The sequence below is a fragment of the Hibiscus syriacus genome, unplaced genomic scaffold (assembly GCF_006381635.1).
Source record: "Hibiscus syriacus cultivar Baekdansim isolate YM2019G1 unplaced genomic scaffold, ASM638163v2 tig00004919_pilon, whole genome shotgun sequence".
Classification (NCBI taxonomy): Eukaryota; Viridiplantae; Streptophyta; class Magnoliopsida; order Malvales; family Malvaceae; genus Hibiscus; species Hibiscus syriacus.
Window position 1 is genome coordinate 1 of NW_024062035.1, and position 22303 is coordinate 22303.

The 22303-nt window shown below is 35.4% G+C and overlaps 3 protein-coding genes across 3 annotated transcripts; all 3 read left to right on the top strand.

Moving 5' to 3' along the window:
- Nucleotides 1-7876: 7876 nt before the first annotated feature.
- On the top strand, nucleotides 7877-8992 carry LOC120198856 (F-box/kelch-repeat protein At3g06240-like). Its single transcript, XM_039200104.1, has one exon. The coding sequence runs from the start codon at nucleotides 7877-7879 to the stop codon at nucleotides 8990-8992; it is 1116 nt and encodes a 371-aa protein (XP_039056035.1).
- Nucleotides 8993-16943: 7951 nt separating this feature from the next.
- Nucleotides 16944-19070, top strand: LOC120198864. Its single transcript, XM_039200110.1, has 6 exons — nucleotides 16944-17022; nucleotides 17516-17613; nucleotides 17725-17868; nucleotides 17971-18066; nucleotides 18472-18625; nucleotides 18992-19070. The coding sequence occupies exons 2-5, from the start codon at nucleotides 17524-17526 to the stop codon at nucleotides 18517-18519; spliced, it is 378 nt and encodes a 125-aa protein (XP_039056041.1). The 5' UTR covers nucleotides 16944-17022; nucleotides 17516-17523; the 3' UTR covers nucleotides 18520-18625; nucleotides 18992-19070.
- Nucleotides 18535-20155, top strand: LOC120198861. Its single transcript, XM_039200107.1, has 4 exons — nucleotides 18535-18625; nucleotides 18992-19080; nucleotides 19200-19488; nucleotides 19764-20155. The coding sequence occupies exons 1-4, from the start codon at nucleotides 18535-18537 to the stop codon at nucleotides 20153-20155; spliced, it is 861 nt and encodes a 286-aa protein (XP_039056038.1).
- Nucleotides 20156-22303: the final 2148 nt, after the last annotated feature.

Consider the following 22303-nt stretch of genomic DNA (forward strand, 5'->3'; position numbering starts at 1 on the left):
TCGATATTAGCTCTTAACGAAAATTATATAATATAGAGATCCTATGATTAATGCTTCATCAAACCTTCTTTGATCTGAAATGATTCTTTAAAAGACTTTTAGTATCTAGCATAAACCTTCTTGGGTTAAAAACCGGTTATCCATATTTTCCAAGTAAAACTAACATTTCTTATGCACATCAATAGTTTTAGCAGATCATAATTCTTTTTAGATTTATTAATCCACTTCCAAAGACAATTCTGTAATTTTCCAACATAAGGGTAATTCGTAATTTTACCTAATCGAATATTCTCACATTTATCATCTAAGTACCTTTAATGAGATAAATTATAATCTACAATCCATGGTTGATTCTTTTATCACTAATTCCAGAACTTGTAATTTAATTCCAACTGTCCTCCAATTTCTTATAATAGTCATCTGAACCATATTCAGTTATCTATTTTCTACCGTATTCGTATCTAGTGTAGATCTTCATTAACTACACATATGAGACCAAGCATTTCCATTCATGCATTTACCAATACCAACATGTTCTATAAGCATAAAGAGGTAGTAAAGTTATTACCTCGATTCTATGCAATACTGATCGACCATAAAAATTCCATTCGAATGCCTTTGATCTTCAATTCAACTTCCAATAATTCCTCAGATACATATAAACATAAATTATATCAGAAATGGAGCTTAATTGCGATAAACGGATCGAATCGGGTGATAAATCAGTGAAAGATGGCTTACCGGGTTCGAATTTGGCGAAACGATCGGATTCAGGACGTCGAAAGCATAAATGTGACTTTTCGGAAATTTGAAATTTTCGGTCAAAATCAAAGTCAACGGGTTTGACCGGCAATTTCCAGGCCTTCGAGTTCGAATTTTGAAAAACGGACAGCGGAATCAGATTTGGAACGTCGAAAAATATCATGATAGGTATACTCGGTCGAAGTAAAAGGTCGTTTAATGCCCGGTCAAAGCCAGTCAAAGTTTTGGTCAACAGTGGTCAACGACGGTCAACGGGTCAACGGGTCGGGTCAACGGGTCGGGTCGGGTCATGACCGGTCAAAACAGTTCCAAAACCGGTCAAACCGGTCACTTTTCCCTTCCCCACGCGCAGTGGCGGCACGTGGGGGCGCGTGAACAGTGATAAAATCTCGGAAAATTTTCTAAAAATTATTTTGAGCGATTTCGAGATACTTACAAAGCTCGGTTCACAATTTTGAACGGCGGAGAGCTCGATTTCAACAAATCAGAAACTTTGACCGCTTCACCTCCTCACGCGCCGCCGTCGACGGAGACCAAGGATGACACCAGCGAACTCGGAACGATGCAACGAACACGATGGTGCGGGAGGTGCCGTAAACGGATGACCCGATCGTCGTGAATCGATGAAAAACCAACTAAAATCGAGTTATTACCGACGATACTTCCGACTGAAATTAACGACGAACGGAGATGATTCACGACAAAAGGTTTAAGGGGTTTTGTTCCTCGGTTGACAACGAACACGATGGTGGTTTCGGCTCGTCGATCGGAGGTCGGACGGCGAGTAGATCGGAGTTGGAAGTTGGGTTGTTGTAGAAGGGAAATCTGGAAAATATGAATCCTGCGCACGGGGAGGAGCTTATAATTCATCATATATAAGAAATGGTTAAATCATGGATTTAGCCACTGAATTTCCTGCACTTTATAAAACGGTCTGCCAACTTTAAAACTTTACAATTTAATCCCCAATGTTTCTTTCAAAATACCAATTAAATCTGCCACTTTATAATTTCTTAATTTTAGCCCCTAAATTAGGGTGTTACACTTAAACTCCAAACACAATTCATCATATGCATCTTTAACTCATCAAAGAATATAAATCAAATTCATTAGTGTTGAAAGATACATTGGGTTCTTCAAGAGCCATTAAGCACACCACCTTTGTTGGTTATTCTTTCTTGTTTCCATGGATCTCTTCGAGCTTATTCCAAAGCTTCTTGGCATTTGAACAAGAAGAAACTCCCTCATAGACATCGAGACCAAATGCACAAAACAACATGTGCATTACCTTAGCATTTTGTTGAGTATTTTTCTGTTCTTAGGCACTCAACTCCTTTTATTCTTTGGAGAAGAGTAGCCGTTCTCGATCATCTTTCATGCATCAATATCATTGGATTGGATGAATAGATTCATTAATTTCTTCCAACGATGATATTTGGCTCATTTGAAGTATGGAGGCTTGTCGATCGGTTGGGAGTCTTCTATGTAGAACGAGACCAAGGTGGAAGCCATCTTTTCGGTTGCTTCAAAAATAGATAGGGCTTCTTCAAGGATCATCTCAAGGTTGTTAGACCTTCTAATGAGTCAATATCTGATACCAATTGTTGGGCCCGAATCGATCAACCGAAAATGTGCCAAGAGGGGGTGAATTGACTTTTTGAAATTTAGGGAGAAAGGAGTATAAAGATAGAAAATTTTGCACAATGATTTATAGTGGTTCAACTCCCTTAATGAAATCTACATCCACTACCTAAGCTCATCACTTAGGATTTTCCAACAAATCCACTAATTTGTTCTTTCCTTTTCAAGGATAAAAAGATAACCTTTACAAACTCCATAACTTTTCAAAGACTTAGCTAGAACCAAAAACACTTTTTAAAGAAAAATAATTGTAAACAAGAAAGCCTCTAAAAATGAAGGTATTTACAAATTAAAGCTCACAAAAAACAATATTTACAAAAGAAAGAGAATAAAGAATGAAAAGTTTTTCTCTTGTGTTTGATTTCTTGGATAGGTGTTAGTCACCTTCTTCAAGTGTCATTGGGTTGGTTTTATAAGTTCGAAAGAGTTACTAGATGTTTCTAGCCGTTGGAGATCAAAAGAGTCGTTACCTGCAACTTTTAAGGCACGAAGGATTGATCCTTTTACCAAAGGGATCGATCGTTTTTCAAATATTTCAACTGTTATACTAAAGGGATCGATCCTTTTCCTCGATGGATCGATCCTTTTATCAAGGGTCTCAACAAAGTAACGTCATATAGTCTATGGATCATGTAATAGCTTTTAATAGTCAGAAAACTCAATAAAGCAACTTCTTATAGTCGAAAGATCATTTGTGTACTATATGTTGTTTGTATAATTAATTGTGCATGTGACATACTTTGGAGACTTCGGAAGATAAATTTGTAATGTTGGAGTCTATTGTTGAATTTGTTGTCGGTAACTCATGAGTTAAAAATCTCTTAAAGAGGTCCATCAATCCAAGGTCTCTTTTGAACATTGACCCTGTTTATATATGTTACCTATGTTGTAAGTTATTATCTTTCTTCGATTTTTGCTCTATGGCATTTTTGTTTTATTTTTCTATTGGTTTGGTACTTTTGGGGATAATTGTTTGGTTAATGATATGATAAAGAAAAGAGATTCATTTATTATCGAAACTTTTGGTAGGTTTCACATGATTGTTATAGTTAAAATTAATTGACAACCGATCATATCAGTTAGATTTACCTATTTTTATCAGTCTAAGTTATCATGGTTTTACACTAACACAAGCACTAAAATACAATATACAAACCCCTATGACAGGTGAAAAAGGGTATTCTTCTCATCAGATCTTAATATGTACACTCTCTATATATCACTTTCATCGTCATTATTATCGTTTGAAAAGTCGATCCACTACCGATGGTGGGTTCTTTTCTCAAGTAAAAAAGGATGAATTGTCTATAGTCACCGTAATTCATTTGTTTCCAACAACAATAGTTGTAGTGGGCATAAAACATGTGTCATTAAAAAAGATACGGTTACGATGAACCTTTCAAACCATCCATCCCTAAACTTATTTATTCTAAAGAATTACATGGAAATATTTAAATTTATATTTTACATATTATAATAATAACTATATCAACTAAATTAAGAAGGAATAGACAAGATAATGACTTATTAGTTGGTATAATTGTTATTATAATATATAAGATGTAAATTTAAATGTTTAAATCAATTCACAAATATGAGGAAACACATGAATAAAAATTCCATCACAAACACATGATGATTAGATGTTAGAAATAGAATTGTTAGCAGCAAACAACAATAAAATCATATGAAAAAAAGGAAACAGAAAACCAACCAGAATAGAGTAAATCAAAGCCCCCTGTTCACTTCACCATTCTCCTTCAATCACATAACATTTTTTTTCTACTCAAAGAGCAAGAGCAAGAAGAAGCGATGAAACTCAGGATGGATAGCGCTAATGAGAACCATAATACATGTCATTCATGGCGCTATCCCTCCTGAGCTTCACAGTTTCTTCTATACTAGAAAGATAATGAAATGAAACTCAATGGTGATGTTGGTGAGTGTAGCCAAAAGCAGGCTGTATTTATAGAACCTGTGAGGGGAAATGCAGACAACATCAGCCTTCACTAACTTAGCTCTTACCGTGTGTTTGATTGTCCTCCGTCATTACATCTCCTTTTTTGGTTAATCTTTTGATTAATTATTATGATAGTACATAATATAGCTTTAATTACAAACCCCCTAAAATATCTATTATGAGGTTATCTTCGTTTCATGGAGGACAACGAGTCGGATTTTCAATTAATTCAATTCGACCTGACCAGTATATTCCCTCCACTTGAATTCGATTCAAGTTCAAAAAGTTTCATATGACCCGAAACCTGACCTAAATTTAAGTTAAAAACTCACATTTGAATCGGTCCGATAAATTAAAAGAAAAATTGTATTTGATATAATTTGATTCTAACAATTCAAAGTCCAAAATACCTCTCCCACACATGTATGGTGAGAGTACTGCCATCATGATCATGCAACCATATAATCTGACATGCTAGGGTCATGCCTGAATTGAATAAAGACTATCATCACACATCTTCATAGAGGAGCAAGAATAGTAGTAAAACACAGTAAAATTTCCAAAGTTTTAGCATCATCTGCTACAATAATGAGCATATTTATATTTTATAGGTAGAACATGCTGGATATAGGACAGGAAATAAACGGGGCTCGTTGGAGTAATGGAGTACGATGGTAAGCAGAGACGGGACATGGGATTTTAAGTTGGGAGGGAAATTTGAATTTATAAAATTCTGGGATTGGCAAACTTTAACTTATAAAACTCTAGAGGAATGAAAACAAATTTTCAATAAAAAATATACAAAAATTATAAAATATATAATAATTTTAAATTTTTAGAGGGGCGACTGTCCACCCATCTCGTCAACCTATCCCTTATGATTAGGGCAAGGGAGTAAAATGAGGCAACAATATAGGGCTGCACATCCAATACTACCATTTCATGCAAAATTCCGAACTCTTAGGGGCCCCTCGGAAATTGGGTCTTCTTTTTCCCCTTTCATTGATTTTTTTATTCGGACAATGGACCTTTCTTCACGTTGTTTAACAATATTAGTATCGGAACAGTGCTTTAAGTCTGAATTGAATTTCAATTTAAGTGAAATAATTTATTTTTTGTCATTTTCGATCTTTTGATTAGGTAGTGTTGGATACCTAAACATTACTTTCATCATATATACACCTTACCAAAGATTCATTTTGAATGATTTACGAGTGAATTATGCATGTTGAAAGATAAACACTTTCACAATGGGTGTTTTCACAATGCCTAAAATCAATATTAAACCATTTGCAAGTTATATTGATAGTGAAATTTACGGATTCAAACCTAGATCTAAAATGTGATCCTTTTAATCATAAAAAGAATATCATTTGCACTTATAAATAATATATACATTACAAAATATATCCTATAAGATAATATATTTTTTTATATAAGCAACTAATTTTATTCAAAATAGAAAGTATCTCAAATTACAATAAAGATTTACAATCACAATCATAAATTAAGCACATGATTAGGAAAAATTTCTATAATGATTGAAACAAAACTAGTAACTTAAGATCACACGATGATCATACAAGGAAAAATTAAATCTAACCAAGAAACTTGAACAAAGATAGATATAAACAGATCTGATTGCATCGATAAATGAACCATAAAAGGGGATCAAGCTATTGAAAGACCACCGACAAACAACAAAATAGACTCGAGTCACGTGAAAAGCCTATCCATGAATGCAAATCGGGTATCCAAATCCAATATGAAGGTCCAAAGCAGGGAAGATCACAAGATATTAGATAATCGTCATATTGATCAATCGTGGCGATGTCAAATCAACCCTTAGAAAAAGAGATAAATAAAAACGGACAAAGAACCAAAAAAATACCAAAAGGAATAAGAAAATGTGTCATAAAGACAGATAAAAACGTGCAATGCATGCAAACTTATTGAAAATAAAAAATAAAATAAAGTATGATATAGAAAAGAAAAAGAAAATAAAGAACCGGAGGTCGGCAACCAACATTAAAGTTGGTGCCGTCGTCGATCAACAAAGATGAAAAAGAAAAGAGATAGTGACACACGAATGAGTGAAAATTACATTTTTAGGGTTTTTCAAAATGTAATAACTTAGTCTTGATTCTAAAAAAGCTTTATAAGATAATAAATATATACTACTAAGTAAAATTATACATAATATGAGATAATACAAATATTATATACATAAAGACTATATTAGTTAATATTTCCATATAAATCATGTAATATATTTAAAATACATACCATATAAAATATAAATTATAGTATTATACTTTAGAGGAACATCCGGCTAGTCTCCTTTCCCTATTAAATTTAGATGCTAGAGGAACATGCAGTTTGGGGTTGTAATTCTGTTTTTATTTTTATAATATTATTTTATTTAAAAATATAATAATAAATAAATCATAATAAAAATAATATCATAGTGTCTATTAATTAAAGTAAATATCATAAATGTTTTAAACATAATAATTATTTTAAAAATATTTACTAATAATATAATAAATATAATAATATGGGTTAACAAATGTATCAAAGATCCCAAAAAATTGAACTTCCTAATCCTCTGACTAATGAACTTCACGAGTCGATTGAGGGATTCTATAATACGAGAGAAATCAAAAGAAAAGAAAAGAGCAAGAGAAATATATAGCAAATGCTAGCTTTTACTATTTTGGAGTGAAGAAGAAAACTCCTTTAATTTTTGTGTATCCTTACTGATATCCAAAACGTCTCTATATATAGGGGTGAGCGTTAGATTAAGTAAAGTTAAAAATTTTTGAGTTATTCGAATTGACGAGTCATATTTTATAACTCGGAGTTTACTTGAAATTTTTTTGAGTTGAATTGAATTTTCGATTTTGTGTTCAAATTTAATTATCAATATTTATAATATTATGATATTATTTGATTTCAATTTAAATTATTTTTATGATCATGTACAATACATTCATATTTAATTTTTGATAAAAAAACAATACATGTATATTTCTTTCATTTGTGATATACATATATTATACAGAATTGAGGGACTCGACTCAAACTTAAAAATTCATCCACTAATTACTAAAATTTTTGAGTTATTCGAGTTGTATTTTACAACTCGATTTGAACTTGAATTTTTTTAGTCAAGTCGGGTTTTTTCGAATCGAGTCGAGTAGAAAAAAATCAATTTTTCGTATCGAGTCAAGTTTTGCTCACCCCTATCCATTAATAATTGAGTCTCCTCTCATCCAGTGATCTAAATCATTTACATCAATGATTAAGATTAAAACGTTCGATGGCATGATTTAATGCGTTTAAATAGTTGGATGCCTGATTGATAAAAAATCAAAAATGGTGGTTAAAATGAAAAAGAGATATAGTTCGCTGGTTACTGGTATAGTTTACCCTAAATGTTTAATATTCTATAAGTACAGGCTTGTAGAAGTTTTAGGGTTTAATGTGTGAATCTGGGAGACGGCCGCCGATATGAACCCAAAAGGAAAACAAGCCGGAGCAGCAGCACCTGGATGTCAATCAAAGACTATGAAACAAGTCCCTGAAGATGTGGTTGTGGGGATTCTTTCAAGACTGCCGGTTAAATCTCTCTGCCGGTTCAAGTGCACGTCGAAGGTATGGTGCAACCTAATCTCCGATACTCGGTTTGTGAAGATGCAACTAAACCAATCTATTGAGTCCAAGAGAGGAAGATGTGTGATGGATATAAGCCAATCTATTGAGTCAGAGACAGGCATATGCGTCTTGCGTCCTCGTCGTTTCGAGTTGGATTACGGGCGTTTGTTTAGTGGAAACGAAGTGAAGCTGGTGGAGGTGGATTCATCGTTCGGCCTGAAAATCATAGATAATGGTTGGACTATGCATGTATGGGATTCATGCAATGGCTTGTTGTGTGTTTATGTTTATCCACGGAACATAGCGTTGGTTAATCCATCAACCAGACAAACCAATATAATTCTGTGCAGTCATGGTCCCAAAAATAAGCCCAAACCACAGCCATTATTAGGTGGGTTTGGATACGATGCCTTGCACGATGATCATAAGGTCGTAGTGATAATTGACCGTACCATGGTAGAAGTTTACTCTTTAAAATACTGTGCATGGAGTCCCATTGGGGATTTCCCTCATGATTCAGAAATCATAGGTGGTGGTGTACACGTTAATGGAGTTATCCATTGGATTACTTTGTACGGGTCGGAATCGGTTGTGAGCATCACTGCTTTTGACCTATCGAAGCAAGAATTCTCGAGGATCACGACACCAATTCCCCAAGATGATTATGTATGGCTTCATTTGCTTTCATTGGGAGGAAATCTTTGTATTGGGTATAATCATGAAACATCTTATGAATTTTTGGTCATGGAAATCCATGGCAAGGAAAATTCGTGGAAAAGGACTGTTTTGAAATTCATTTATCGGAGCATACCCTTCGTGCTCGATTTTCCGAGGAGTGAAGAAGCTTTGATCATAAGCAATGGGTGTTTGTTCATATATAATCATCGAGATAAGACTCATAGAAGGGTGAATTATGCCGAGGAGAAGCTTATTTATGGTTTTTCATACGTGGAGAGCCTAGTTTCTCTTTAGATGTTAGAACATTTGTGTTCATATAAATATATAATTCTATTATATGTTTTTATGTTTTGTTTGTTCTGTTCGATAATTTTATAAATTTCATCGTAAATTAATTATTAATTAATCATACATATTTGAAGGTTGGAAGGTCTATAGTTAAGTGGTTGATGTGTGTATTCGAAGCTTTTAATCGTCATTCTTAATGTTGGTTTTTATCCAATGTTGGCCTTGGTGTCTCTATGGTGGAACTTGTATTGATATTCTGCTTGAGTATGAGGTTTTAGATTCAGAATATACTCTTTGTGATGTTTCTAGGGTCAATTTGTACTTTCATGAAGGTCAAGGAGGAGGAGCTTAAACCAAGTTCGATGAAACATATGTTGGTTTTCAGCCTTGGGTAGTCTTGCTGCCCACAATCTTCTAACGATTGTTGATTGGAATTGTCTTTGTCATCCTATATGTGTTATCGTAGAAACTGGAAGAACAAGTTCAATCCATGTGTTGTAGTGTAAGTATCTTATTATATTTGTTGGATATGATTTATTGTGATCCTATGGGCTGCAGAGATAAAATGGATGTCTGATTTGAGTGTTGATTGCTTTGATTTGGTTCTTTGATTTGATTTGTATGACAATGAGTCGATTTGTTTGAAATGGATGTCTCCTTTGTATGCTGTCTGTTTTCTTGTTTTGGGCGTGAGTGTCCTCCCAATTTATAGTGTTTTCTTGTTTCGAGGTGGTTCGTATCTGTATGGAGTTTATCAATTATGATGGGATTTGGTATATTGTGTATCGTGTTAGTGCTTGGGGAACTCTATGTGTCTTGACCGAGTTTTATTAGGTGTGTTTTAGTGTGTCGTCTTGGGTGTTAGTAGTCGGTATATTGTGTATCGTGTTAGGCTTGGGGAAATATTTGTATAAGGTTTTATTGACATTCATTATATGAATTTTGGGTCGTGGAAATCTATGGCGTGGAAGAAGATTGGTTTAACGTTCCATTTGATATGGATGAACCAATCTCGTAAAGAGGGCAGTAAGATACAAACCTTTTGCTTGAAGGTCTTTAATGGCGAATCAGGCGAGACAGTATGCAATTGGAAATTGTTTATGGTTGATTGTCTTCAACCTTCCAGAGCTTCACCAATCACCACCATGGGCTTTGGCTTATTTTCGACAAACATGGAGAGGTTGTCGATTCGTTTGTTTTATTCAATAATTTTATAAACTTTATAGCAAATCATACACGAACTAATCGAATACATTTGAAGATTGAAGAGATCAAGGTTATTCGGAATCAGGCGTCTACTGGATGCATATATGTTATGTCTGGCAAGCGTACAGTAAGAGTTTATTTGTTTTTTCATAAATTTGAAAAAAATAATATATTAAAAAATACAATATAAAGCTTTAATCAGTAAAAGTGCTGGAATAATGCTTTTGGAATAATTATTTCCTCAAATAATCCAACCCATTGTTCATATTCTACAGTAATTTTTAAAGACACATAGCAATACATGTGACTTGGAGAAAACTTCAAGCTTTCTACACGTCTTCAAGCCTAACTCTCCATGTTTTCTACACATCTTCAACCTGCATGAGAAATTTGAAGACCCTAGGATTTCTACACGTCTTCAAGGTGAAGACTACAAGATTTCCATACGTCTTCAATAGGCATCTCTGAAACAATAAATGGTGCTGCCCGTGAATGAAAGCATGCACCTGTGAATGAATGGTAGCTAAGTGGTACAGTGTATTATTGGTGTATTGTTGGTTTGATGGGATGGGTGAGGGGTGATAATATTATATACGGGGGAGAGGGGATAGCTTGTTCATACATACCCGGTGGAAGCCAAAAACAATCAGTGTGTTTGGTTGAAAGAGAAGGAAGAAAGCTAGTGTTGAAAAAAATCGGTGGAGTCAAATAATTTCATTACGAGCTTAGTTATTTCTCTTTTTCCATTGACATGAAATGAGAATAGATACATACAAAAAAATAACCGGATTTGACTTACTATAGTATTTTTTTATAGAAGCAACTAATTTTATTCAAAGTAGAAAATATCTCATATTTACAATCACAGTCGTAAATTAAGCATATAATTAGGAAAATTTTCTATAATCATTGAAACAAAACTAGTAACTTAAGATTATATAAGGACCATACAATGAAAGTTTAAATCTAACCAAGAAACTCGAACAAATATACTTATTATCAATATTTAAATTTGAGAATTCTTTATCTGTTATTTTATCTCATTTAAATGATAAACAAAATCTTAAATGTGTATTTTATCTTATTGTTATTATTAACAATACTTAATTAAATATTTTATTATTTATGATTAAATAATATATTCTATGAAGAGAGTAAATACATAAATTTTAAAATATTGAGAATTTTATTAAATTATTTTAAATTAAAATTGAATTGATACAATGTATAAATTTAAAGGAATAAAATTATTATTATACTTTGTAACATCATCATTTTCGTTAAGTGAATAGCAGTGTTTTTAAAATTGGACCGGACGTTAAACCGGTGAAGGTACTGGTTCACTGGTTTAATCGTGGTTCAACCGGGTTGAACTGAATTATATAAAATAATAATTTTAAAAATTTTACATAATATTCAAAGAAATATTAATAAATACAACACTACAGAAAAACGTCTAAATGGCATAGAAGAGCAAAAATAGGAGAACAAAACAATCTCACATGGCTAAGAAACATTGAAGAGCATCCCAAAAGTCTAAAGAGTAAAAATAGGAGAACAAAACAATCTCACATGACTAAGAAACATAGAATAGCATCCTAACTGACTTCTATAAATAATAGAGGTAATTTGGCATTCAAAATCATGGAGCCTTTTGGTGAGCATAGAGCGAACTATTCTTTCGCTTTAATCGAGCTCGAGTTTCAGGCTTCAATCGAGCTTCTAAATCTTTTTTGAGTTTGAGCCTTTTCGAGTTCGAGTTTCAATATTATATTTTGAGTTCGATTTGAGCTTGAAAATTTTTAGCTCACGACTTTTTGAGTCGAGTTGAGCTTACTTTTAAAGTTTTCGAGTTCGAGTCGAGCTCAACAATATTCGAGTTCGACTCGGCTCGTTTAACAAATGACGACGTTTGGTTTAATTTTTTTAAAAAAGAAAAAAATAGAACCGGCGGTTTACACAGGTTTTGCCGGTTTTCAGCCGGTTCGTTGCAAAACTAGTTTTTGAAGTTAATCAGACCGGACAAGCAACTGGTTCACGGTTGAACCGGCCGGTCCGATTTTGATAACCATGGTGAATAGTTAAACATGAATCAAATGACATGAGTGGTTAAATGAGTGATTGTTATCTCTAGAGATTCTGGATTCAAACATCAGTGACTGCAAGATATTTGAATGTTCATTGTTAAATGATTAAGAGTCTTTAAAACAGGCTAAGCGTTATTATTATTTTGTTATTTCTGATTAACTATACCTTTCTTACTTTTTTGTTGCAAAACAGGCTGCATTTGCACTTGAAGAACAACGTGTTCGTTTCCCTTTTGTTGTTTTCGACCAGGAAACTTAGATCTCACTCTCCACACGTAATCTTGCCTTCATTAGTCTTTTGTCAGGTTTTAAAGCTTTGATCTGCTTTCTTTTTCTGTATATAGAGCTTAATTTTACTATTCTTCAGATTTGTATAAGATCATTCTAGATCTTTTTTTTTTATTTCTGCCTAGATTTCGCTTGCTTGTTGATTTTCTCTTTTTTCTCATTGCATGATAAGTTAGTAAGATCAAAATATTTTCTGGTCAAAGACCCTTGTCGTCCACTTTGAGTCTCTACACCTTCGTTTTGTTAGTGGAAGAGTTTTGTGCGTCTAATTGCCTTAGAGATCTATCAGATCTCCAGTTCTCTATCGCTTCATCGATCTCAATCTCAATATGTTCTTCTCTGCACTCTTTGCTATTTGCTCTCTTTGTTTTTTTTATTATTATTATCTGTAGATCTGGTTTAGATCTAGGATTTTTCTCGTGTTTTTCCTTTGTTATTTTTAGATTGTTTTGTTATTTTATTGTGTTTTGTTCATAGCGTGTTCAATTAATTATTTTATTGTACTTTATAAACCTAAGACTAGTTATTGTGTAATGCTTAAGTCTCTAATTAGTAGTATCATTTTTTTATTTGGGAAGATAAAGATCACTATTATTATATTTTCCCCCTTTTAACACTATGATTTTAATAATAATAATAACAATAGTATTATATAAATTAAAATCCTATTAAGTAACCAACTAGGCTTCTTAGTACCCCTCAATTCTCTAGCGTTTTTTGGTGCATCTTCTGTCTTCTTTGGATTCCTTTTTCATAGATCTTCATAGCTTCGGATATAGATGATTACCTGAGGTCATGTCCTTCTTTTAGACCCCATAGGGCGTATAGGGGGCGGGCTCGACAGAGTGGTGTCAAGGAGACTAGACTTAGAGTTTGTACGTTGAATGTAGGCACATTAAATGCTAGGCTGCTGGTGCTGACCGATGTACTAAGTAATAGGAAAATAGATTTTGCATGTATTCAAGAGACTAGGTGGAAAGGGGCTCGCGCCAGAGAGTGTAACGGGTACAAGTTGTGGTATTCAGGCGTAGATAACACCAGAAATGGGGTGGGTATCTTGGTATCCTCTAGGCTCAAGGAAATTGTAGTTGAAGTTTGTAGATACCGTGATAGGATCATGATGATTAAGGTTATTATAGAAGCAGAAGTGGTAAATGTCCTTTCAGTGTACGCCCCACACGTTAGCCTAGGAGAGGGGGAAAAATGTTGCTTCTGGGATTCGTTAGATGATGTACTTAGGAGCATTCCGGAGGACCAAAGAGTTTTCATAGGGGGAGTCTTTAATGGCCATATAGGTAGTGAAATCGACAGGTATGACAGTGTTCATGGAGGTTTCGGTTTTGGTAGTAGGAACGAGGAGGGGTCGTTCGTTGCTTGAATTTGCTACTGCACACGATATGGTGGTCACTAACTCATTCTTTAACAAGAGAGATGTGAACTTGATTACGTTCCATAGCGAGGGACATTGTACCCAAATCGACTACATTTTGGTTTGAAATCGGGATCGATGGGCTTGCATTGACTGTAAGGTGTTCTCAGAAGAGGCATGTGCATCACAACATAGATTATTGGTTTAAGTGTTCCGCGTTCGCCACGGGCGGAGCACTCATAGGAGGGCTAAACTAGGTAATCCTAGGATCCTTTAGAAGAACTTACATGGAGCGACATCTGATGACTTTAGGAGTAAGTTTTTTGTCTCATACAGGTTTTGGAACTATAAACTCAAATAATGCATACATGTTATGGAAAAATATGGCAAATTCCATCAGAGAGGTGGGCAAAAACACCCTTGGGTTGTCGACAGGGAAGGTCAAGGAACATAAAGAATCGTGGTGGTGGAACGACGAAGTCCAAACTAAGGTGAAGACAAAGCAAACTTGCTTCAAAGAGTTTCTACAATCCAATGAAGACGAAAAAAGATCGAGAGCTAAACAAAGATACAAGGAGGCAAAGCAAGAAACCAAGAAAATAGTGGCTAAAGAAAATGATAAGGCATACGAGGAAATGTACAAGAGATTAGACACAAAGGAAGGATAAAACGACATCTTCAGGCTTGCAAAATCCAAGGAGAATATGAAAAAGGATCTAGGTAGCATTAGGTTTATAAAGGACAACAATGGTGTTCTTTTAGTGAAAGATCATGATATTAAGAGGGTTTGGGGTAGTTACTTCTTTGGCTTATTTAATAACGGTGCCTTTCCCTGTAGAGATAGTATTGTTGATGGGTCAGCCGACCATCATACTACGACCAATGACTGTCCTACAAGTAGGATTGGGATTGAGTAAGTCAAAATGGCCCTTAGAAAGATGGGGAGAGACAAAGTTGTCGGTCGAGATCAAATTCCTATCACTGTGTGGTTAACCCTAGGAGAAGAGGGAGTTAAGTGGTTAACCAATATGTTTAATATTATCTTAGAGACTGCCAAGATGCCAGAGGAGTGGATAGAGTCTACGGTGATACCAATCTATAAGAACAAAGGAGATCCCCAACGTTGTGGTAACTACAGAGGTATTAAACTACTCAGTCATACCATGAAGCTATGGGAAAGGGTGATAGAGGCTAGGTTGAGATAGGTTACTAGGTTTTCAGAAATCCAATTTGGCTTTATGCCAGGCAAGTCTACCATGAAGGCGATTCATCTACTTCGACGGCTTATGGAGAAATATAGGGAAAAAATAGAGATCTTCACATGGCGTTCATTGACCTTGAGAATGCGTATGATAGCGTACCCCTTGATACGATTTGGAAGACCTTGGAAATGAGACAGATCCCAACTGCTTATATACGGGCGATTCGTGATATGTACTGTAGATCTACTACTTACGTCAGGACTACAGTTAGCTACACCGAGGCATTCCCGGTGGAAATTGGACTCTACTAGGGGTCGGCTCTTAGCCCTTACATCTTCGCCTTGATTATGGACGACATCTATTGTGCGACACCAGACGGTATTCCATGGTGTATGCTTTTCCTGACGACATTGTCCTAGTTGCTGAAACAAAAAATGAGCTGAAGAGTAGAGTGGCTATCTGGAAGACTGCTTTGGAAGAAAAAGGTCTAAGGATCAATATTAAAAAGACAGAGTATTTATGTTCAAATTTCAATGGGAATCAAAATGATGAAGATGTAGAAGTATGCATCGAAGGACACGTTCTTCCCTCAAAGGATTGTTTCAAGTACATAGGGTCTATGATACATAAAGATGGGGGTGTAGATGATGACGTTACACACCGTATAAAGGCGGGATGACTAAAGTGGAGGGCTGCTACTGGAGTTTTGTGTGATAATAAGGTGCCTCTAAAACTAAAGGGAAAATTTTATAGAATGACAATTAGACCAGCACTATTGTATGGATCAGAATGTTGGGCAATCAAGAAATATTACGTAAGGAGGATGGAGGCCGCAGAATTGAGAATACTTCGATGGACATGTGGTAGGACTCTGTGGGACATGACACCAAACTCTGCAATTAGGATGTCCTTGGGGGTGGTACCTGTATCCGAAAAGTTGAGAGAGGGAAGACTACGATGGTTTGGGCATGTTCTTAGGCGACAACCGTCAGATGTGGTCAGGAGGATAAAGTCGATTACAGTCAACGGTGCTAGAAGGAGAGGTCGACCAAGGAGGAAGTGGGTAGACTGCTTGAGATCTGATTTGAAGAATTTAGCCCTTACCGAGGACATGACCTCTGACAAGAAAGTATGGAGACTTAAGACCCGGGTAGCCGAGTAGTGTGGGTCACAGAAATAGGATGTAGCATTTTTGTCTTCTTTTTAATGTCTTTGTAGTAATTTACATGACTTTTACTTTTTATACGTTTCTGTCATTGGAATTTATGAAGGCTTAGAACTAGGGTAACGGAGTAGTGTAACCTTAGTTTAGGTTGTAACCCATTTGACTTTATTCCTTCTCGTAATTTGCTATCGTTGACTATTGTGTATCATTCTCTTCATGTTTCCTCTTTTTAAATTTAGCCTGGACTTACGTTTCTGTCTATATGCAGAGATTTTTACGCAGGGATTACTTCCCATTATAGACGCGCATATGTAGACTGCATATAAAGACTGTTCAACTATATATTTATTTATTTATACATGCATTGTATTTTATATTTATTTTTTTAATTTTCTGACTGCTGGATGTCTTCCACTGAAGCTGCTCTCAACCTGGCGTTGGGGGCAGCCTACTACCCTACCTCCCCTTATCCCATTGCATATGGGAATAGGGTTTTATTGTTGTTGTTGATGATGATCAAAAAAGAAATACGAAAATAGAAGGGTGACCAAATATGTAGTTTACCCTAAAGTTACATACAAATAAATTTTGGGTATAAATTAAGCTATTTAAATTAAACATCTCTTCGAACATCCCCGCCGCCAAGCAAGCCTCTCCTCCTCCTCCAGTTCCTGACCGTAGCCGTCTCTCGACCCCTTCAAGCCAGGAAATTAAATAAGGTAAGTTTATGACTTTGCTCGGACATTCTTTCTACTTGAGTCATGAGATTTTGGGTTATGGTTTATGTTATCTGTTGTTTCGCTTTGCACTGTTATTTACCGCCGCCAACTGCTTCTGCAATTGATGTGAATTCTTTTTACACGCTATTGAGGTCTTTAATGGCCACGGGTATTTGAAACCCACTTTTAAGCTTAATAGAATAACAAATAAAGCTCTTTGTTGAAAGAACTTGGAGCCTCATTTAAATACCATTGGGAGTTTATCTTCGTTCTTTTTTGTACCCTTTTTGAAGCTTATTATTGATAGTTTAGCTTTAAGAACAACCATTGGGGGGATGTACTGAATTTTAATCCATGAATTGGATTTTTCAGTTGAATTCTTATTTGGGTATTCCTTATGTTTCTCTTTGGTTTTGTCTTCAGCTAAAACTTTGCGATTTTGGGTTTTCTTTATTTTGAACTTTGAATTGAGAAATTTGTGTTTTTTCGATAGGTCAGGATATGGGTTCCTCGAACATCAGGGATATCTTGACAGCATTTAGTCCTTCATTGGACTACTTTTCTATTAGTGCTGGAGATGGTCGTATTAAGGTAGCTAAAATCATTTCAAGAGAAATTGACTGATGATGATTTTGAGGACTAGAGATTGCATTTTATGGTTCAACGTGAACAATTATGCATCAGATATTTTTGTCTTTTTAGATTTGGGACACTTTGAAGGGTCAAATTCAAACCGAATTTGCAGACATTGTATCAAGCGAAGCAACAAACGTATATGCTAAGGCAGAAAGAGGGCATCTTTCAATTGATTACAAATGTATTAAGTGGTTGTCTTTTGACAAAAAGGTTCGTCATTTTATGTTTATAAAACAATTTTGCAGAATTTTAATGACATGCCTTTTCTTCTATGATAACTAACTTTTGAACCAAAACACTTGATTTTTGCAGAAGAAAAGGAAACTTGGAAGTTCTCTGCTCGTATTGGGAACAGGAAGTGGCGATGTCTTAGCACTTTATGTGTCTGCTGGTCAGTTGAAGTGGAAAGTTAGTGACCGTCATCCTGGGTGTTGCACATGTTGTTGAAGTCATTTTTGGTCCCCTAATTTACCTTTGAACCCCAATGCATCTAATATGATATAGCAATTATCTGAAGTGGAAGTGGAAATTCACGATAAAGTGAAGTCACTGTGAACAATATATGAAATTCAATTACTACCGTATGCAAAAATGAAAACATCTGAAATTTTCAACTCCCTTGAATCCCAGGAAATTGTGGAATTTAATAGCTCAGTCCTTTTTAATAGGCATTTTGCATACTGGAAGAACTAAACAAGATTCTAATGTACTGTAATGAGCTTATGATTATTTTGGATGAATGCATTAGCCATTTAGATCTATTAATGCGTAGTATTGTTTTCTCTGCTAATTTTCTCTCATAATATCTCACAGGGGTGTCAGTGCTATTGCATTTGCTACGAATGGCTCTTGTTTCTATAGTGCTGGGGTGATGGGATGGTTTGCAAAATTGATTCATTGACCGGAAACCTTTTGGGGAAGTTCAAAGCCTCAACAAAGTCCATATCCTGTATGACTGTCTCATCAGGTAGGTGTTAGCAGCCATCTTGGTGCTCTGCCTTTGATTTCTACTCTATCAAAACGTACTTCATGCTGAATTAATCATCTTGATATGGACTTTGTCTTAGATGGTGGTATTTATTTTACCAGGCAATTATTTATTCTTTGGTACACCAGACATATGTTACTATGCTAGTGGCCAATGAATGATAATGGGAGTCTGCCACATAAAACCAACTTGTTTGCATATTCCTAAACATCAAGTGTCATATAACACATTAGATAGCTTATGGGAGCTTCCTTTGCTTGTGTTAGTTTGAAATCATTTTTTCCTGGTTTTGATTTTTGTTTCATTTTGCTAATGCTATAACTTGGATTCCAACCCTTCTTTTAGATGGCAAGAGGTTAGTCACTGCAGCTGCACAGTTGAAGACTTTTGATTGTTCTAATCACAAAAAGATACATAAATTCATGGGACATCCTGTAAGTGTTTTCAAGTTTATGTGCCTTTTGTGGTCATCCAGTTAAGTGGATATGTATAGTCAATCTTGTAATCTTATTTCCTTTTTCCATTTGTTAATCAGTTGTTTTTAAATTCATAGAGATCTATTCGGTGCATGATATTTACTGAAAATGGAAAATTTATCCTATCATCTGCTGTTGCTGAAAGATATATAGCTGTATGGAAAGCAGAAGATGGCAAAAAGCAGTTCGCTAGTTGTGTTTTAGCAATGGATCACCCTGCTGTCTTCATAGATAGCATATGTGATAACGAGGAGATCTACGTTTTTGCGATTTCGGAAACTGGTGTTTATTATTTTTTGTATGCTCAGGATGTTGAGACATTGTGCAATGCTAAGCCCACGAAGCTTTCAATATCTTCGGAAGATGGTATATCTAAACCTCACAAAGGTGCCCTACAATATTTACTGCAAAATTGCAAGGTGTTCCCAAGCCAGAATCTGTGCATGTGTTTCTTGCCAATGGTTTGTTGGTAAAGCCATTGTTTCAGAAAATTGTGGTGCAATATGGCTCGGACATATTGTTGAGTAGCTCTCAGGATGGGGTCCTTTTACCAAAGAGCTAACCCCTTAACAACTCTTGTTGATTCGGTTGGTAGACAGAAAATAGTGGATCCTAACTTACTTGTTGGGTTCCTCCTCCAGACGGGTTCATAAAGATTAATGTTGATGGGGCGATGGTGAGTGGTTGGAATAAAGGTGGTATAGGTGGACTCATAAGGGACAACAGAGGTGTGTTGATTCATTGGTTCTCTGATAAGGTTGGGGGACCTCCGATTATGGCAAAATTATTGGCGATAAAGAGGGGGTTGTACATGTTGTCAGATTCAGGTGTTGGTCTTAATAAGAGGATTATTTTAGAATCAGATTCAGGTAATGCTTTAAAGTGGATCAAGAATCTGGAACTAAGCTCCCCTATGTTTATATCCTTGGTGAAGGAGATTGTTTCTATAATGGAAGGGAAGGATATTACGTTAAGGCAAATCTTGAGAGCTACTAACTGGGAAGCGGATAGACTAGCTAAGGATGGTATATGATGATCATTAGGCTTTGTTTTTAGTGTGTTAGGGTGCTAGACTCCCTTATATTTCTGCAGGGATTTTGTTTTCAGTCTTATGTAATCAGTGTTAAGGTTTTAGCAGGAAGAGGTGTTTAAGTCTTATGTAATTAGGGTTAAGGCTTTTAAAGTATGATGTAAGGGATGGCAGTGTATTATTATATTGATTAATAAAAGTAGTAGGCACTCTTTTCCCTCTTCCTTTGTCTTTCATGTTACTATTGTAATATGGAGGGCAAGTCGAGGGTTTTTAACGAGGCCTAATATTCTATAAAAAAAAATCGAAGAAAAGACTCAATGACCAGAATAGAGGTACATGTGACCATAACTCATGATTATGCTGGAATACTAACTTCTAAATCATTTGCAATGTGTCGTAAACCTTCCATTCTCTCAAAACCCCTCAATACAAAAAAACTTGAACCTTTAATTATTTTTCTTGATTTCTTGGATTCATCTAGTTGAACGTTATAGTTATCTGTACTTTTATTTGTTGGGGATGCAAAAATGGTAATGTCATTTTGCCTGGTTCAATTCCCACCCCCCAAAAAAACTTCTATTTATCTTTTATTTCTTTTTTTATAGGAATGGTAGGCCTCGTTAAAACCCTCTTGATTAATGGATCATAAAGTGCTCCTTAATCAACGGAAGGAGAAAAAGAGTACCTAAAACTTCATTAATAACCTCAAGTTACATAAGACTTAAAAACAACCATACAAACTCCCTTTACAACAAACCAACCCAAAGCATAAAAGATAACCTAATACAACCAGAACAGTGTATCTATCCAATACCATCATTTGCTAAAGTGTCAGCCTCAACATTGGCTGACCTAGCAACCCATCTAATGATACCATTCAAACCTCTAAACTTATCACCAATATCAATCACTAAATCAATGTAGACAAAGAGACATCGTTCTCTATTCTTAACCCAATCCACTACTAATTTACTGTCAGATTCAACGATTAAACGTTCCTTAAAATGTTGTTGAATCGAAGCAAAATAGGATAAGCCCTTCTTAATTGCCATAAGCTCTATCAAGATAGGAGGACCTGGACCAGCAGTCTCTTTGAAAGAACCCACCATCGAGCCATCCTCAACTCTAAGAATGCCTCCAACACCACTTTTCCTCTAGTCTGCAGTCATTGCCGCATTCACATTCAACTTTATAAATACCTTTGGAGGATGTGACTAGGACACAATTTGATAATAGGAGAGCTTGAATAAGAGCAACTATCCCCAAGTGATGGATCGCTAATAAGAAAGTCCTTAGGAATAGATGCATCCTTGAAGTTATTTAAGAACCAAGCCTCCAACCTACTTCTTGCCATAAAAAATAGATCAATCTGATCTAACCTCCTCTCATCGAACACAATGGCATTCCTCCACTTCCAAATTGACTATAGAACCACACCCGGAATGAAAGACCAAATTTTAGAATTAGGTACCAATTCCTCCCAAGCAAACAAAAAATTTTGAGCATTGGCTTGAAAAGCTGAACAAACTCCCCAGAAACTCAAAAATTTATTCCATAAAGACCACGTCACAACACAAGTAAAAAATAAATGTGTTGAGGATTCATCCGCCTTGTTACATAAAGGGAAAATAACGTCAACAATAGTTGAAACTCCTCTCCTCTGTATCTCTAGTTTAACTGGCAATCTCTGAAGCACCACTTGCCACATAAATACCTTCACTTTCGGAGGAACCAATCCCCTCCAAACGTACTTCATCCAAAAAGAGTCTTCTGTATTTGCAGGACAACATGACTTCACACTCAAATTGACAGTATATACTCCTTCCCCATTCCCTCTCCAGACCAACCCATCTGAACCCTCATGTGAAAGAGTGATATTGTGAATTAAAGCCATTAAATCAGAGAATTTATCTTTTATTTTTGTTTATGTGCTCCTATTATGTTTTCAATTTCTCGCAGTAGATTACTTAAATGCTTCTTTTACTATTTTCTTTGCTCTATAGACTTCTAATGCTAGTTTCTTGTTCGTATGCAATTTGGGTTTGATTCTTGTGAGTCTATATATGGGATCATGTTACGTTATCTTTGATCAGTTTTGCATGATAGCTGATTGTCGAAACGAATTTTCTCTTTAAAGTGAAAATGTGA

Bases quoted from the DNA above. Each gene is read 5' to 3' on its own strand.
- LOC120198856 (XM_039200104.1), top strand. From the start codon at position 7,877: ATGAACCCAAAAGGAAAACAAGCCGGAGCAGCAGCACCTGGATGTCAA.
- LOC120198864 (XM_039200110.1), top strand. From the start codon at position 17,524: ATGGGTTCCTCGAACATCAGGGATATCTTGACAGCATTTAGTCCTTCA. The intron at 17,869-17,970 runs GTTCGTCATTTT...TGATTTTTGCAG, and splicing joins GGTTGTCTTTTGACAAAAAG to AAGAAAAGGAAACTTGGAAG. The intron at 18,067-18,471 runs GTTAGTGACCGT...AATATCTCACAG, and splicing joins CTGGTCAGTTGAAGTGGAAA to GGGTGTCAGTGCTATTGCAT.
- LOC120198861 (XM_039200107.1), top strand. From the start codon at position 18,535: ATGGTTTGCAAAATTGATTCATTGACCGGAAACCTTTTGGGGAAGTTC. The intron at 19,081-19,199 runs GTAAGTGTTTTC...TTAAATTCATAG, and splicing joins ATAAATTCATGGGACATCCT to AGATCTATTCGGTGCATGAT. The intron at 19,489-19,763 runs GTATATCTAAAC...TTCCTCCTCCAG, and splicing joins TTCAATATCTTCGGAAGATG to ACGGGTTCATAAAGATTAAT.